The sequence below is a fragment of the Alligator mississippiensis genome, chromosome 4 (assembly GCF_030867095.1).
Source record: "Alligator mississippiensis isolate rAllMis1 chromosome 4, rAllMis1, whole genome shotgun sequence".
NCBI classification, from domain to species: Eukaryota; Metazoa; Chordata; order Crocodylia; family Alligatoridae; genus Alligator; species Alligator mississippiensis.
In genome coordinates, this window is record NC_081827.1 from 133,645,492 (window position 1) to 133,663,223 (window position 17,732).

At 43.8% G+C, this 17,732-nt stretch overlaps 1 protein-coding gene across 2 annotated transcripts in view; it reads right to left on the reverse strand.

Moving 5' to 3' along the window:
- Positions 1 to 1,949: 1,949 nt before the first annotated feature.
- PHF21B (PHD finger protein 21B) overlaps positions 1,950 to 17,732 on the reverse strand; it is a 278,198-nt gene continuing 262,415 nt past the window's right edge. For both annotated transcript variants that reach the window (XM_014611433.3, XM_014611434.3), the window contains 6 exons: positions 14,389 to 14,443; positions 10,776 to 10,798; positions 8,438 to 8,596; positions 7,077 to 7,152; positions 6,524 to 6,627; positions 1,950 to 4,222 (listed from right to left, as the gene is read on the reverse strand). In XM_014611433.3, coding sequence (XP_014466919.1) covers positions 3,998 to 4,222; positions 6,524 to 6,627; positions 7,077 to 7,152; positions 8,438 to 8,596; positions 10,776 to 10,798; positions 14,389 to 14,443 — 642 coding nt within the window. In that variant the 3' untranslated portion in view covers positions 1,950 to 3,997. The remainder of the gene's footprint in view (positions 4,223 to 6,523; positions 6,628 to 7,076; positions 7,153 to 8,437; positions 8,597 to 10,775; positions 10,799 to 14,388; positions 14,444 to 17,732) is intronic.

Here is a 17,732-nt window from a genome sequence, read left to right on the forward strand (position 1 = left end):
GTAATAATCATTTCTGTTGATTTATTTTCAGTTACTTAGAAAAGATGCCTGGGACAGGGCTTATCCAGTCTCTCATTCCTTAAGCTTGCAACCTTAGGGCATTTTTACATGTGCTCCAGGGTTGGCGGGGAAGAGGGACTTCAATTAGAGTGGCTCTGAGGGCCACTTAAATTAAAGCACCCACAACATCTCATGTATCAGAGTCCCTGAGCTTCAAAATGGCAGTGGGGGTGCTTTAACTAAAGCTCATTGAACGAGGTTTCGTTAAAGCACCCCTACCACCATTTTGAAGCACGAGAAAGCTGATACATGAGACACCAAGGCTGTTGGATGCTAATTAGCACGCTCCAACAGACTCAATTAATTGAGTCTGCTCCAACATGCTGTAATTACAGTGCATCAGAACACCCTCCCCATACCCTGTAAGGTTTTGGAGAAGAGATTTGGAGAAGAAAATTATAGATACAGTTCTAAGAGCTGTGAAGCCAAGGAAATGCAAAGATGCAGGACAGTGGGGCATTGAAGTAGGAAAAGTAAGTGGGAAGGAGTGAGATAGGACTTACAGCCTGGAGGGCCGGCAGGGCTGCAGCTACAGCCCGGAAAGGAAAGAAAATACCCACCCAATTTCCGGAGCAGCATCTTGCTCAGGATTAGGAAAGGGAGGCCACTCAAAGGTATTTCCGGCCCTGGAGAGGGGCAGAGGGGGGTCAGTTCCCTGCAGGCCGCAGGGACAGAGAAGTGGCTGAGTGTCTCGGCAGGCAGAAACTGCAGAACGGGCCTTGAGGAACGCTGCGAGACTGACCTTGAGGCACGCGGAGGCCTGTGAACAAGCAGCTGGTGGGAATCTCTGGAGCAGAACTACAACTGAGGATCTGGAGTGAAGGGAGCCCACAAGGCCAGAGAGACTCTCTGGACTGGAGTTTTTCCAACACAGGATCCAGAGGAGGACTGGAAGGGAAGGATCTACAGTTACAGGTAGAGCCTTTCTGCACAAGGGGGAGACCCCGAAAAGACTGTGTACGCTCATAGGGGTGCAGAGCAGGCTAGCACACAGCAGAGACTGGACTAAGGGATTGGGTTTTCTTGGGAGACATTGCTGGAGCCTGACAAGAAGGCTGTGATTTCTTTTGCTGTCTATTTTTTTTTTTATTTTATTTTGTTTGAGCACAGGCCAAGACTGGCCCCTAGAAGGGTATATCCAAAAGAGGTACTAGGAGGCCCTGGGGTGCAGAGAAGGTTACAACAGGCAGCACTGCAACCTGTCTGCAGAAGAACATCATAAAATACCATCTGAAGAGGTTAGGCTTGGGTAAAGGGGAGGTTTGGAGCCTCACTGAAGACACAGGGATCAAGACTAGGCAGGATCACCGTGGGCATTGCCATCCAGGAATATAGAGGTCATCAAAGTCGTGGCAGGTGAGAAAAATGTAAGATCCACTTCCTCGCAGACCTGGTGATCCAAGGCCAAGTTCTACCCTGTAGCCACCTGTAGGCAGACGAGCACAGGGCAACAAGAGCAAGCCCTATAATACCTACAGACGTCAAAGTAAGCAAAAGAAGAAAAGATTACAGGTGAAAGCAAAATGCATTGTGAATGTGGCTTTGTGGCAGAAGGGATGGTGAAGAAAATCAGTATCATGAACCAAGAGGTAACAAGCAGAGGAAAAGGATTACTGAGATTCAAGTCTATTTGGATGTGGAAGGACTATCACAACATGTTTGTACTGTGCCTAACACCATGGAACACAGACACAGGCAGGTATATTACCATTATAACAAACAAGTCCTAAAGAAATAGATGGAAGAGTCAAAGATAATTTTAAGGTATTGAGTTTCCTTTGATTTCAGTGGCAGTTCAGCTTGAAACATAACTGCAAGATTTGGCCCTCTCTAGGGAAGGTTATAAATGGAGAGTGGAAGAATTGAATATCACAATAACTACAATGCTATTAAATTGTCAGTCAAGTTTAATGCATCAAAGAAGTAAAACTACATTGGCATATTTAAGACAAACACTTTGTTTCTATGCACACTATCCACTGGACAGTCCCCTTTTCAAAATAACTACTTTTAACAGTCCAAGACACTTCTTCAGAAATTCTTCATGTATCCAACCTTTCACAAGTTTCCTTTTCTTTTATTTGTCCAAGGAAAAAAAAAAATATTAAACCTGAAAACATTTACATTGCAAGCCACATTAGAATGCATAATTGGCATACAATAACCAATGTATAACAATTGTGTTTTACTTATTTCACTTTGTTCATCAATAAAAGAATATAAAAATCTTGTTCAACCGAGTGTTAAGTGTATTAAAATAGATTTGTATAGTACTGCACAGTTTCTCCCGGAGTTGTGAAAATGGTTGAAGGGACCACGTGCTGCCTAGTGATGGGTGACAGGAGAAGCCAGTCCCTCAATTTTAAAAATGGCATTCGGCATTGTATGATATGCTGATATCAGAGACTAGCCTCATGAGTGTGTTTTGGTGGATTCTTGTTTTATTTAAATCCCTGGTGTGCTATGTAACTAAGAAACTCATAAAAGAACTGAGAAGATGGCATCTGTCATGTGTAACTTGGCAATGTCAGAGGAAAAACTGGGTTGCCCATCACCAACTTCCAGGGTAGGCCTCCATGTTACAAGAAAGGCCTATGGCCTACTAAGGTGCCGACTGACCCTTGTAGTATCAGGAAGACTAGCTTGTGAAATAAGCAGGTGCTCTAGGATTCACTCAGGCTAATGCTTAACATGTTCAAATGTGCTTAAAAAAAAATAAAAAAAAATCAACAAAATCTTTAAAAGGAATCAAGTTTCTGAAAAACCAAACAAACCCTTATTTTTTTCTACAGCCCAACCCTCCCCCCAAACTCTTGATATTATCCAATATGAGAAACAACCCCTTGAGGCAGTCTTTTCTGTACCATTTTGCAGATATTTCTGCAAGGAAAAAAAAAGGTTTTCACACTACATATTTTTACAATAAAAAGGCAGTACAAAAATGTAAAGTTATCTTTTTTGGCATATTATCTGTACTGGCAAGAAAAGAACTAAAATTTATTTGCTTTAAAAAAACATTCAAAGCAAAAAAATACATAACAAAAAATAAAATTAAATTAAAAAGAAATAACCATATGGAACCTGCCAAATATATCCACTAATATGGTTTATGCTAAATCTTGCACAAAAACTCCATGAGAAAAATACATCAATAGCAAAATAAGTAAAAAGGACCTGCAAAAAAGTAAGGAGTTTTACAGTCATACTTCTTTAAATACTTCAGAACGCATATACAGAAGCATCAGCATGAAAATACTTCAATATTTTACTAGAAATGCTAACTTCATACAGTTTTTATTTAAATATCTGCAATTCTCAACTATAATAATACTGAAAAAAATGATATTTTGTTTTGAAGGCTCTGTGAGTGTCCATGATGTCATTCTTGACAAAACAGCCCCATTTCCAGTTCACCTGAATCAATGCGGCAGACCTTGTTCATTTCATTAGGAATCTATGGAAAGTCCTAAGTAATTCAGTTCCTTCTTATATTACTGATTTCCCTCCCCCACGTAGCTTTAAGCCCAACTACCTAACTACTAGCTTACTAACTCTTTGTATTTAATTTTTTTTCCTTAAAGCAGAACTGTAAAATTGTCTGCCTTCCCCAGAAAAGAATATTCTATTTTCTATCGGCCATACTTTTCCTGGTCCTTCTTATTCATAGATACATTAAGGCCAACATAACAAAAAGAAATCTCATAAGCACTGAAGGTCTCAGCAAATACAAAACTGCAGCAAAACCCACTCTGTGGGAAGTTGCTGCCACAGTGACCTACAAACTGGACTGATTGATTTGTAAATTCTATGCGTATAAAAAGTGAGATTGTTTCTCCATTCCTTCCACTTCCCTTTGTGTCTGTTTCATTTCTCCTTTGCACATGTGTAAACAGTTTTTTTTTTATTTCTTGCCCCCATTTTTTCACAGCGGGTTCTGTCAGTTGTTACCCTGTGATTGCTGCAAGGCTTTGTGCATGGCAGCAGAGGCAGATGAAGGTTTGATCCAGGGGACGGTTAGCAGGGAGGAGGTGGTAGTTGTCGTCATGGTAACCTGAATCATCTGCTCATTTTGTATCAGTCTAATGAGAGTTTTGAGACGTTCCAGTGATGACTGTGTCCCTTTCTGCTGGGCCAACAGGCTGTTCTTTAGCTCTAAACATTTCTGTCAAAAAAAAAAAGAGGAGAGGGAGCAAGAGACAGAATGTGTTCAAATTGGTGTCCGATATCTCCCCTAATATCTTGTCTGGAAAATATGTCCCTTTCAAACAAAATCCATTATTCTTTGGGGATTGCAAAAATACAAATATAGTAAACGTAGTAGTCTCCATTGACACATATGGAGGACCAACTGTCTTAGCAACAATATTCATTTAAGATCAAATACGTACAAGGGACACTTTCACCGATTCCTGCTTAAAGACAGGTAAAAATTCATGACAGCCTCACATGGTCGAAAGATTTTATTGCCACGGCTTTGTAATGATATTATTCAGAAGTGTCAAAGCCACTAATAAGTTATGTGAATCTTCCTGAATGACACTGATAAAGACTTCAGGCCACTCCATGCAGTGCTATGTTTTTCATTTGACACATATTTTCCAGTCCACGATAGGGTGTTTGTTACCAATACTTACATTCATGTTACTAAGTTTAAAAATACCTCATATGCTTTTTTTTATGTAGAAAGCTCCTATTTCATGTTTTGCCATGGTTAAAAACAAAAATCTACAGAGAAGGGCATGTGCCCACTGCATCTCTTGAGCTTTAGTCTACAATACATTTTTTTAGGAGAAAAATTCTGGAGTTCCTGGGAAACTGGAAATACTTGGGAACAGCAGTGTAGGGACACAGCAGGGTGTCCAGGACACAGAGGCAGCAGTGAGTACTAGTTGCCACTGCAATCACGACTGCAATCACACAGCTACCAGCAGGTGCTTTTTTTGCCCCTTCCTCCCCCGCATACAAGTCAGTGCCCAGACTGGTTGCTCCATTTGCCCCGCTTTCATTACATCACTGCTTGGGAACAGAAATTTGCCCATTCTCTTTTTTTAATTATGGCAACTGTTTTCAAATACAGCTGCTCAGAGGTTTGAGATGTTGGATTAGAGGGCAGAGAGCAGTTGAAGGAGTCCAAGGTGCTAGATAAATGCAGAGCTCTACAATTTATCACATGCTATCACCACCACATATGGTGTGTTTTCAAGTTTTCCACTTAATTCAACTGGTCTTTAATTTAAATTTTCCATAATATTAATCCAAACACAAGGAACCAAGCCACTCTGTCCTATCTTAGACTGTTCTCACCAGACAAGTGTGAATGGGATAAATATAATCACTTCCATTTCAACAAGATGGAATGGTTTCTACTCAAAGCTTCTATTTCTGTTTATGCATAACTCTTACTGAGTTCAGTGGCAGTTACAGCCCCAATAGCTGAATGCAGCCTGAAATTTCTTTCATTTGGTACATCCATAATCCCATTCCACTGCCCTAACCACTAGCAACACTTCACTGCTCCCCCTTGAGACTCTTCTCCATGCATGTGTTAACTTCTATTAGTGCTACGGTAGTAATACACACTTAAAGGAAATGTTACTCACTGTTAGACCTTTTAATAAGTTATTACTTGTCCTCCCATTCTGATCTAAATATGATACATATTTTAACATGGCTCTCCTGGATAATTCTAGTGGTACACCAAATAGTGGGCAGTTACTGTTGTAGCTGCTACTTTAACTAACCAGGATAGGGAAGTTTAAAATATTTATTTAGACCCTACTACAAATAGACTACTGCATTTTGGTGATCAGGTTGTAGTCTGACAGACATACCTCAGCTAATTGCTTCCCCCTATGCATGTCAAAACCTAAGGTTCTGAACTTGGGCCAGCTTCCCCTAGGCTGGTAGGGACAGGCAGCAGTGTAGAAGTAGGCTGTGCTGTTCCCTAGAATCAGGGCATGTTTGAGTAACAACCTCCAGCTAACATTTCAAAAAGTTCCTGAAGTTTGGCCAGTGTAAGTTCACATCCAATGATGGAGAAAACGCTATGGCACAAGCCTTGAAAGAGGGATAATGATCATCTATCCTGCCTTACCTGTCTTTTGGACTACTTAAGCAAGTACATGCCACTGGAGCTGCTACCCACACATGGATTTTCATGTGGACAAATTTTTCCACACTTCTGAACTGTGTTCAGAATGGAAAGGAAGGGACTTTTAATTTGTTCTCATTTGACTGGGGAAGCATTATAATAGCAGTTCAGTCACTGCCACTTTCTGCTCCTTGACCTGCCAGTTCACAAAGGGACCCTGTGCATTTCTTTGAAGAGAAATCATACACACTTGAAGAGTTGTAATTTGTGAGCATATATCATTTTCCAGTCCCAAAGTGTCAATTTTTCAAGCAAAAGTTCTTTATAAACAACTGTGTAGAAGACATTCTGCTTCACATTTGGGAGTCTTACTTTCATTGCATTGTTGAGAAGTCGATCTTTTTCTTCTAGCTGTCTATGTTCACTCTTCAGCTCACTGCCTCTCTTTAATAACTTTCTTTTATCTTCTTCTTTGACTATGGAACAAAAAGGTTTAGAGTTAGACAAGCAAAAAGGGTGTGCACACACTTGAGAGAACAAGCATGCGTATCTTGGATGGAAAGCTCCAGAAATCTATCTAGCCTCTTATATGTCCAGAGAAATCAGAAATGTCCAATTGCATAAGACTATTGCTTCACTTTAAATGGTTAGAGTACAGTAACCATATAGAAAATTAATCTTCAAGTATGACAAATTTCATCCAAAAGGTAAATGTTTCAGGAAGTTTGAGTGAGTGAAAACAGGGTGCTGGAAAGGAGCTACTTTAGCAACCTTGACTGGCAGGTATCAGCAGTGATCTTATGGCTCTTTGTCAAATCCCTGTACAAACATTAATTAATACTCAAAGAACCCTCTGAGGTAGGTAGTTACTCCCATATTAAAGGTGAAACTGGGGTCTCTTGTTAGGAGCCAGGCCAATCTGTACCTGTTTTATGAGTAACATAGGAGTGAACAATAGCCAGAGTTCCAGTCCATGGCACATTTTCATCTTTCTTTAACACCTATAAGTCCAGGGAACAACAAAAATTAGAAATGCACAAAACCATACACATAATGAATGCCTCCTCTCACAACTTTACTGTAAAAAAGGTCACTCTGAGTAGTGCTGTATTTTGCAAACTAAAAAGAACTGAAAACAACTCAGGGGTGACAATTATATTTTACTATAGAGTGTCACTAAAGCCTTGCTAGAATTAACTTCTTAAATCTCACACCTCACAATCCCCAATGGATTCTTCACCCATCCCTTTTCAAACAGACTTGTATAATTGCCAGATATGCGACTGTGGGATTTCTTCTTACTATTGGCCGAGGGTGGGAGTGTGAAGATAGTTAAGGCATTTTCTGTGAACCTAGCTGTATATGGACATTTGGGCTAGAGAAGTTTAACACGGGGGCATGGTCATTTCAGCTAGGGAGTTAAAGGTAGTCACATCCACCCACTTATTTGCCATTGGCTACAGAAACTGATGTGCTTTAACCAAGCTAACCCACCAAGTTGCTAGGCTTGGGGAGAACTTTGACCTTGGCTCCAGCTAAAACCATAGAATACAGGACATGATACGTTGCTTAATTTGGCCATTGGCATGGGATGCTGGCTCCACTGAATGTAAATATATATCAGAATCTCTCCTCAGCATTTTCAAAGGAATGAAATAGTAATCTTATGAAGGGGCTAACACTAAGAATTTTAAGGAACAAAATTTAAACTTACTAGTTTAGAAATTAACTTTTACTGCCTTAGCCACTGCTTTGCTGCTATTGCTGCTCTAACAGTATTCACAACAGCTAAACAGATTATCTTCCAGTCTGCATTTCAAAATGGCCATAGTTAATAGATATTTTTGTAAATGTTTTCAAGAAGATAGTGTGCTTTCCTTACAACTTCTAGATCCTCAGATAAATTATGACACTGTCTCCCACTGTTTGTAAGAGTTACATTATTTGCTTTGCAATGCTCTGTGAAGGCAGTTCTATTGTAAAAACAACAAAAAAAAGAAGGAAAAGGAAAAACGTAGATTTTTTTCTCCAATACAAATGTAGATACATGTGAAAATAAGGCAAAAAATGTTTAAAGTGTAAGACTAGTACATGAAAATACCAAAGGAAATTATAGGAAAAACCTTGATATTGCTTTTCATAACCTTGTCCTCTTGGTTGTTACTATGGGGTGAACTAGTCTCTAGAATTATCATGCATGCAAACTCTCTGTTTTTCCTTCCAACTCCTTTCTCCCTTCTTTTTTTTCTGGGGGTAGTTGGAATCTACATGCCAAAACTAGTTTACCTTCTGTTGGCACTTCGGGCAGATCCAAACCCCCTTGGGGGTAGTCTTCAGAGGAGGATCCAAGCAGTTGAGATGATATGCTTTAGGACATGTGCCACAGGGCTGCAAGTTAATGCCACGCTTGCATGCTGTGCAGTGTTCATCATGATGGATCTCATTCTGAAAGAGAAGGAAAGGACTGACTGGGTCAAGTCAACCCATTAAACAACTCTCCAGGAGCAGTACTTGGGGCCACAGTTTCATCAGACAGACCTATTCAAACATAATATCTCATTTTCAAAGGCACCCTGGCTGTAGAAGGAAGATGGAAACAATTTTGTATTCATCAAAAGATAAAAAAGCCAAAAGCAAGTGAAATTGGTTGAAACAAATTAAATACAATGAAATAATAAAAAAATAGTCACATAGGAACAAAAATCAAACATGTGAGTAAATTAATTTATCCAGTTGCTAAAGTTAAAGTTGTTCCATTGTTTGTTACTAGTAATGTGTCATTGTAACTTCCAGTTCATGTGTTGTCATGTGCAGTACTGTTTCAAAGCATAGGTCAAAGTCAACATGAAGAAAGTTTGTCTTTCAAGTCCAAAGCAAAGAAAAGAAGCCAGGAAATATTTTTGGGAGTGAACAGGGAGTGGTGGGCAGTAAACTTCCAAGATTTATACATACTGCCCAGAAGAGCATCTAAGAAAATAATAAGCTTGAAAGCAACCTACTTCTATGTGTCCTCTCTCACAAATTTCCTGCAGAGGGCTCCCCCTCCCCTCTCATCTCCATTTTGTTAATTGTTTTCTGATTTAAACCTTGCAGACCCTCTATGACATTCTTGCTCAAACAAGACTGATTAGTACTTTGTCTGTAGCAATATATAAAATTAACTAACTCTCATCAACAAATTTACAATGTCACATAGTAAATTGCTATGCCAATCTGGTGGCAATGCTAATTATTCTTTGTATAATTAAGTGTATTTTAATAAAGGAGAGACTGATTTTGAAGCTTTCAAGGTTTGTGAATCATTATATACATTTTTCTAGTACTTTTTCCAGAAAGGGGAAAATGATTCCATGCTTTTTCTTATTTGTACCCAAAGTGTATTTTTTGGCTTTAGGAATATTTTTTTCCAAAGTTTCATGTTAGTTTTACACAGCACCAATTCCTGAACTCAAAATATCACTGCTGTCTACTATGTCTATATTATAAACATACTTTTAAAAGTGTCTTAATTTTAAACTCATTATTTATAAATGTTATCTAAAGCAAATAGAACAGTCACTAATTTTTTTTAGGATGTTTACTCAAACTACAAACTAAAGCATAGTTTCATAGTAGGTAGGGTCAGAAGGGACCTGAGCAGATCATCAGGTCCGACCCCGTGCCATGGGCAGGAAAGAATGCTGGGGTCAAATGACCCTGGCTAGGTGATTATCTAGCCTCTTTTTGAAAACCCCCAGGGTAGGAGTGAGCACCACTTCCCTTGGAAGATAGTTCCAGATCCTAGCCACCCTGACTGTGAAGTAGTGCCTCCTGATGTCTAGCCTGAATCTACTCTCAGTCAACTAATAGCCGTTATTCCTTGTTACTCCCGGTAGTGCTCGGGGGAACAGGAACTCTCCCATTGCCTGCTGGTCCCCCTTGGCAAGTTTATAGATGGCAACCAGATTGCCTCTCAGATTTCTCTTGTGGAGGCTGAACAGGTTCAGGTCCAGTAGCCTCTCCTCGTAGGGCCTGCCCTGCTGCCCCCGATCATGTGAGTGGCCCTCCTCTGGACCCTCTCAATACTGTCCACATCCCTCCTGAAGTGCGGCGCCCAGAACTGGACGCAGTACTCCAACTGCAGCCTGACCAATGTTACATAGAGGGGGAGGATCACCTCCTTGGATCTACTTGTGATGCATCACAAGGTGCGGTTAGCCTTCCTGACCGCTTCCTCACATTGTCGGCCCATGTTCATTTTGGAGTCAATAGTGACTCCAAGATCCTTTTCTGACTCTGTAATGATGAGAAGGGAGTTCCCCAGTCTGTAGGTATGCTGCTGGTTCTTCCTCCCCAGATGCAATACCTTGCACTTGTCAGTATTGAAACCCAAGCCATATTTTTTCAATTGGTAGATTCCACAAAGGTATTAAACTTGTGAGAGAATATGAGTTCATTTTCCCATAATTCTATTTAAATGGCTCAAAGATTTACCTAACTTGGAAACATTCAAGGAATAAAGTAGGAAAAAGCAAAGAATATTTCAATGTTATACTTTGGCAGAGACTACGGTAATTAACAGGAAACACTGTACTACACCAGGATGTCACAGAGACAAGTAAAGTACAAATCTTCCTAAACATACCTTCCAACATGGATCCTCATTTGCTAGCATATGAAAGAAGGGCAGAGAACAGGTTAGTGGGCAACACATCAGTGTAGCAATGTCAATTCTCAGCTATGGAGTAATTTTCGTTAAGCTGAGGTACAAGTGAAGATGAAAGGTGGGGTCATAGCAAAAACTAGTTTAACATCCACAGGGAAGAGTGACATAGCAGCTATGAAGCACATTTTTATGTTCATGGTTATATGACTGTTCCTCTGATTTCAAGAATTATGCACCTAAAATCTAAATGCTGAAAATGCTAAAATACCACAGTATCATAAAGACAATTTGTATTGACAAGAAATGCCCATACTGTATTTGTTAGGAAAGTCTTTAAGAGCTTGAACTTGCTTGGCACTAAACATTTTGGCCCTGATCCAGCAGAGCACTTAAGCATGTGTATACAACTAGGAGTATATAATCAGGACCACTAAGTTAAGCATCTGTTTAAATGCCTAAGTGATTTGTGGCCAAAGCATGCAGCATTTGGAAGAAGTGGGCTTTAAATGATCATAAAATCTCTGCTATCAATAGTGCCTTGGGTTCAAGGAGATAGAAACATCTTTCTTTGGTTCCTTAAGTTCTTATTTAAATCACATATTATCTGACACGTGCCTATACATACACATACATGATGACCAGAACTGGATCACTTATCTTATCTCACTTATATAATATGCATCTATGTTTTTTACATTACACATTCACTTTTGTTGAGTACACTTTTTCCATCTCTGTATGTCATGTATATATACAGATACATACCCTCCCACCCATGCACAAATTATTCAGACTGAATTAATAGCACAAGTTATTATTTGCGTATTTGAGGAGTATTTTATATAAGTGATGTACATCACAGAAGGCAACCTCATTTCAGCTGAGATATTTTCCAGTCAATGAAGTCTGAATCGGCATTTTAGAGAGAATATCGGAAAAAAATCTCTTCTTGTTTCTAAATGATGTTTCTCCGTGTTTTCTTTAAAAAATACATGTCTTAAAATTCCCTTTTCAGTTCACTTTTATTGTTATACTTTCAGTTACATTCAATGCTTGCTTTTCTCTTCTATGTATGCTTGTGTAACAGGGGGCCTGCTCAGGGCCGACTTCCCAGTGGCCCGCCCACCTGTTCCTGGGCTAACTGCCCAAGCTCTCGCCCACCACGCCTTGTTGTTAATTAGTTAATTTAGAAGTTAATAAGTGGGAGGCTGCCCGTTTCCTGCCCCGATGCCAGGGGGGCACTATCTGCGGCTCCATTCCTCCCCTACACTGCAGCCCAAGCCTCACAGATGGCATCTAGATGTTCTCATCGTCACCGGCCCCTCACTCTGGGCCCTAGAATCCTACAGATTGAACCCCAACCTAGAATCCTCTCATCAGGTGTACTCTTCTGCCATCATACCGGGCAACATAGCTCCCTGAGCTGATTTTCCCTTTCGGGTGTGATCCCCGCACCAGGACCTTCGGCTACTAGCCCTGGCCCACCTCCAAGCCAGTTGGAACCCCAGGCCCTCAGCTCTTGGGCATTCCTCATGGTGGGCCTGACCCTTCGACCCTTACAGTCCTGGCCCCAGCATGGGCCAGTCAGGGGAAGTTCAGACAGGCCCTGAGTCAATGGCCCTTACTCTTCTTCATGCGGTCCACCTTCCCAACCCTCCAACAAAGGGGTAACCCACCCGGTTGTGGGGGCTAAGGGTTAAGGCACCCCGACCCAACTTTCACCAGGGTGGTAACTGGCCTGGCATTTCCTGGGGGCTCCTGCGCCACTGAGAGCCCCACCAGGCCACCCACTCCCAGCAGGGTGCAGTTTTAGGTCATACCCAGAACCAGGAGCCTCCTATTCATCCCCTACAGCTCCTCCCTTACCTCCAGATGATATCAACAGCCCTACCGGCCAGGTGGTGTTGTTGCCTGGCCTCCAGCAGCAGAACCGCCCTGCTTATACGAGCAGCCCTACATTCAAAATAGCTGCCCTCATCAGGCACCTGCCGGGTGCTGCCTTCTGGTGCTTAAAGTGGCAGGCACCAACAGTGCCCTGCCACATACCTCCCCCCTTAGCTGTCTACACTGCCTCCCACAGCCTGTTCTTCCAGCCCCTCATCACTACCAGCCACTAATGGTTTGTCATCTGTCTACTCCCCTTCCAAATAAAACTATGGAGACAGAGAGAAAAGGGAGGCATCATGAAGAGAATTCACTGAAAAACTAACAGGAAAACAGCCAGGGATTTATAGGGAAACACAGTCCTCTGATAATGCAAATTATAAAGAAAAATGCATTTAGGTTAGTATAAGATGAATAAGGAGACTGCAGTTATAAACTGCACGAAAGGACAGCAAACACAACTTTACAAGTTCAATGAAACAACACTTAGTTCCTTCTAGTGCTTGGCAGAAAAATCTCCTGTTGAAAAATGAAGAACGTTTCTATGATCACCTATATCTGAAGCACCACTGTGTGCATTACCACAAACTAAGTCACAGAGACTGTATCAAGTGTGGAGCTATTCAAACTCTGTCACTAGCTTCCCTCCTCTTCTGCAAAGTAATCAAATATCTCATCTTGTCATTCAGAATTCTGTGCAGCTCTGTTGTGTCTGTCTTCCCCCTATATGCCCTCTCAGGCACTCTCCTTGTTCCTCTTTCCCACCCTTAGCTCTAAGTCTTTTTCTCACACTGTTGCTTATGTTTGAAACAGGCTTCTTCTCACAAGTAACTGTAATTCTCTTTACTAAATGTATTATCTGAAGGATCAACTCTCATGACATTTATCATGGAGCTGTGTAACACGGGAGTGTTGGGGGTGGGGGATTGGTTAGGAACACAACACAAGAAGGGGCCCTACTTAAAGCCTCATGTCCTCAAGTGATTATGCATGAATTGCAGCTTCACTTTTTAAAAGAAAAGTTCCTACAGCAAAACTGGAAAATGTGATCCCTTAAAGATGAAAACAGAGAGTAAATGAAAGTACCAGAATTTTTATTATTTTATTTTTTAAATCTAATTTTTTAACTAATATCATATTTTTGATCACTTGGGTTAAGCAATACCATCCCCTTAATCACAGGTGACTGGTAGGGGGGCACAGGGGGGACATGTGCCCCCCCCAAGATTGGCCCCCAACTTGGCACCACTCAGGACGGGGCAGATTTTTTATTGCGTGGGCCAGCGGCATGTTGGGAGGTGGGAGGGGGGCGTAAGCTGTGGCACAGAAGTATAGGGGTGGATATGGGGGTTTTGGCCCGCCTCTGGGCCCGCCCACAAATTGTGCCCCCCAGACTCAGGAGGCACCAGTCACCCCTGCCCTTAACATCCACTTCCTTCTACCTATCTCACTACTCTGTAATAACTACAATTGCAGGCTTTCCATTGATTTCAAAGGCTCTAAATCAAGCTGAATAGGTTTTTGAACTTCTTGCCTTATCATTTAATTGTTTTGCAGTGTAATGATCTATTGTGCATGCTCCAAGGGATGGGAGCCATGTATAGCTATGAACTATGTACTGCTTTAGGAGTAATTCATAAGAAACACCACTAATAAATATTTAACACCGTATCATAATTGTTGTGTAGTCATTTAAAAAAATACTTACCTCTTGCAGAAAGGAACAAGGGATTATTCAAATAATTTGATGCAAGGCGTTTCCGCTGCAAAGAAAGAGAAAAGAGACTATGTTGTCAGCTGAAAAGCATTTTCTTTTCTCTCACTCTTTTGTGCCAAGAGTCTCTAAGGAACTTCTTCCATATCCATAATCAAGGACTCACAAGCTAATTCTATGATTTAGAATTCAACTGCTTAAGTCTTTTCAGTTGGTCATTTAGAATGTACACAGCTACATAATTTATCTTTCTAACACATTTTTCACAGACCAGCTTTATGTGCATTAGGTTTCATTAAGAGGAGGTAGATGTAAATCGTAAATGTTATTGATTGGACCTCCAGAGCAGTTCCTGGGATCTGTAGTACAAGGAAACAGTACAAAAAAGACCCTCACAACCCAGCATTCAAATAACTTTCATAAAAGGAAAATGCAAATAAAACTGTTGCTGTGAGATGCCGCTTTTATTAGTGCTGACAGAAATAGTGATGGACTTTTCACCAGAAGAGAAATTATTTTTACTGGCTTGAAAATTATCTACAGGCAAATTTTGTTTGAAGGCTGCCTACTAGGGCTCTAGTAAAATATTTTCTTCCAAAAGTTAATGTTCACCACCTTTAGGATTTAGAGGCATTTCAGTTTGCTAAGGTTGTCCATGAAAATTCCTAATCTATAAACATGTGTCTATTAGAAACCTGATTAAGATAATCAACTAGTTTCACATAGTCCATTGCTCATATGATAACAACTATTGGTCTCTAGCAACCAGGGCTGGATTCAAATCAGTGATCTAGGCTAGGGACAGACATTCAAAAAGACCAAGCCTGAATTGATTCAGTCTTTGTAGGTTAGTCTAACCTGCATTGATTGAACTGATTTGCAAGTGATTAGGCATTCACTTTTGATTCAGGAAATGCAGGCACATGCCTACAGTGGCTCAAGCTAGAAACCAGGGAGGACACTACAGCGAGCCCTCCCTTCCCTTCTGCAGCAGGTGCAAGGCTGGAGGAAAGCTGACCTGGGGGGCATGGCCCTTCAACAGGCTGCTAAGTATGATTGGGGAGGAGTTTAAATCCACACCTTGGCATACAGGGACCCCAGCTGGTGTGTGCCTAGAATGGGAGGGGGGAAGCAGCCCTTGCCAGACACCAGCCTGGGCAGCACCGCAGATGAAGGGGGGCAGGGAGGGGGATTAAACTTGCCTGTCTCCCCTATCAGACATGGGTAGGGGACCCCAGCCGGGGTCTGCCCAGCTTTTCCCCCTGCTCACCACTCATGTGGTGCAGGGCCTGTGCAGAGCTGGCTAGCATGGCCCTGCCATCCACCCAGGGCCGAGGTTGGGGCTGCAGGGCTAAGACTGGGGTTGGGTTGTGGCTGTGGGGCTCAGACTGGGGCTGGCCCTGTGACTACAGGGCTGAACTGGGCCAGCCCACAGGTACTGCTGAGGGTGGATGCAGAGGGGCCACCCCAGGCTGAGGCCATGGGAGCTGTGTGCCCATATTGCTCCCAGCTCCCTGCACCCAGCCTGAGTGGGGCTGTAATGGAGCGACAGCTCGCTGGGAAGGGCCTGGTGGAGCTGTCCTGGGCTGGGCTGCAGGGGCAGGGTCCTTACTAGCTAACTGTGGCTCCATGACAGCCTGGCCCACATAGGTAGTGGCTGGCCAGATAGGGGTGTAAAGGTGATGCTACTATAGCTGCAGGCAGGCACCTTGGCAGCCAGACTGGGCATGTGGGATGTGTTAATCATGCCTGTGGCTGCCTGGGCCAGCTAAGAGGCACTGGCAGGCCCGAAGCCCAGCAGCCACCCACTGTAGGGGCTTCTGTGCCTGCAGCCGCCACTGCTACCACACCCCCTTTCTGTCACTGTGCAGCACCTGGCCAGCTGCAGCTGCACCAGAAGCTGCATGCTAGCCAGAACCAGCAGGGCTGTTCTGCCTCTCTTGCCTCCAGCTGCCACTGTAGCTGCCACCTCTGCCCCTGACAAGCTGCTCTGGGTGGGTGGGCAGGAAGCTTCAGCCCAGCGGCTTCTGCCCAGCGCATAGTGGTCTGGCTCCAGCTCTGGGCCACCTTCCATGCACTCCATCTGCCTAGCATGATGAGTAGCCCCTGCAGGTGGGCAGAGCAGGTGGAAGGCAGCTGGGAGCTCAAGCCAGATCTCCATATGCTGGGCAGAAGCCACCAGACTGAAGCTTCTACCACACCTGCCACCTGGCTGGAGCCAAAGGGAGCACAGCAGCACCTAGCCGGCAGCAGCTGCACTGGGAACAGTCCCACTGGAAGCTGTGCACAGGCTAGGGCTAGCAGGGATGTTCTGCTCACCTCACATCCAGCTTCTGCCATGCCATGCTGTTCCAGGCAGGTGGAAGCTTCAGCCCTGGTGGCTTCTGCCCAGTGCATGGAAATCTTGCTCCAGCTGCTGGCCACCTTCCACCCACTCCACCCACCCACAGGGGCTACTCATCATGCCAGGCAGCTACACCTCCATACACTGGGCAGAAACCTCTGGGCTGAAGCTTCCTGCATGCCCATGCAGAGCAGCATGGCAGGGGCAGGTGTGGGAGCAGCAGCAGCAGCAGCTGGAGGTGAGGGAGGCAGAACAGCCCACCTGCCCCAGCCAGCACGCAGCTTCTGGTGCAGCTGCAGCTGGCCAGCTGTTGCACAGTAATGGATAGGGGGTGCAGTGGCAGCTGTGGGCACACGAGCCCCTGCAGCGAGCAGCTGCCAAGCTCCAGGCTTGCCCGTGCTTCCGAGCCATCTCAGGAAGCCATGAGCACAATTAAGATGTCCTGTGTGCCCAGTCCAGCTGCCAAGGTGCCTGCCTCATGGCCTGGCCTGGACCAACCCCACCAGGCCCTTCCCAGCCAGCTGTGGCTCCATGACAGCTCTGCCCAGCCTGGGTGTTGGGAGCCAGGAGCAATCTGGGCACATGGCTCCTGCAGCCCCAACCCAAGCATCAGCTGGCTGGGAAAGGCCTTGCCCCCACAGCCCAGTCTGGGCTGGCCCCTCTGCACCTGCCCTCAGAAGTGGCCATGGGCCAGCCCAGCTCAGCACCCCAGCCCCAGCCTCAGCCGCAAGTGAGGCAGGCAAATGGCGGAGCCATGCCAGCCAATTGGCTCTGGCCATGACCCTGCCCCTGCTGCTGTAGCAGCGAGGCAGGGGTACCCTAACAGGGATTGCTTCACTGTGGCCAGGCAGACCCTGGCTGCAGTCCCCAGGGGAGAGGGGAGGGAGAGTGGACTAAACCCCCTCCCTGCACCCTTAGCCTTAGGGCGCCATTCTGGCCACACCCCTGCCTCTGTTCCGGCCAGAAAGCAGAGGGGCAGGGCCAGCCCTGCAGA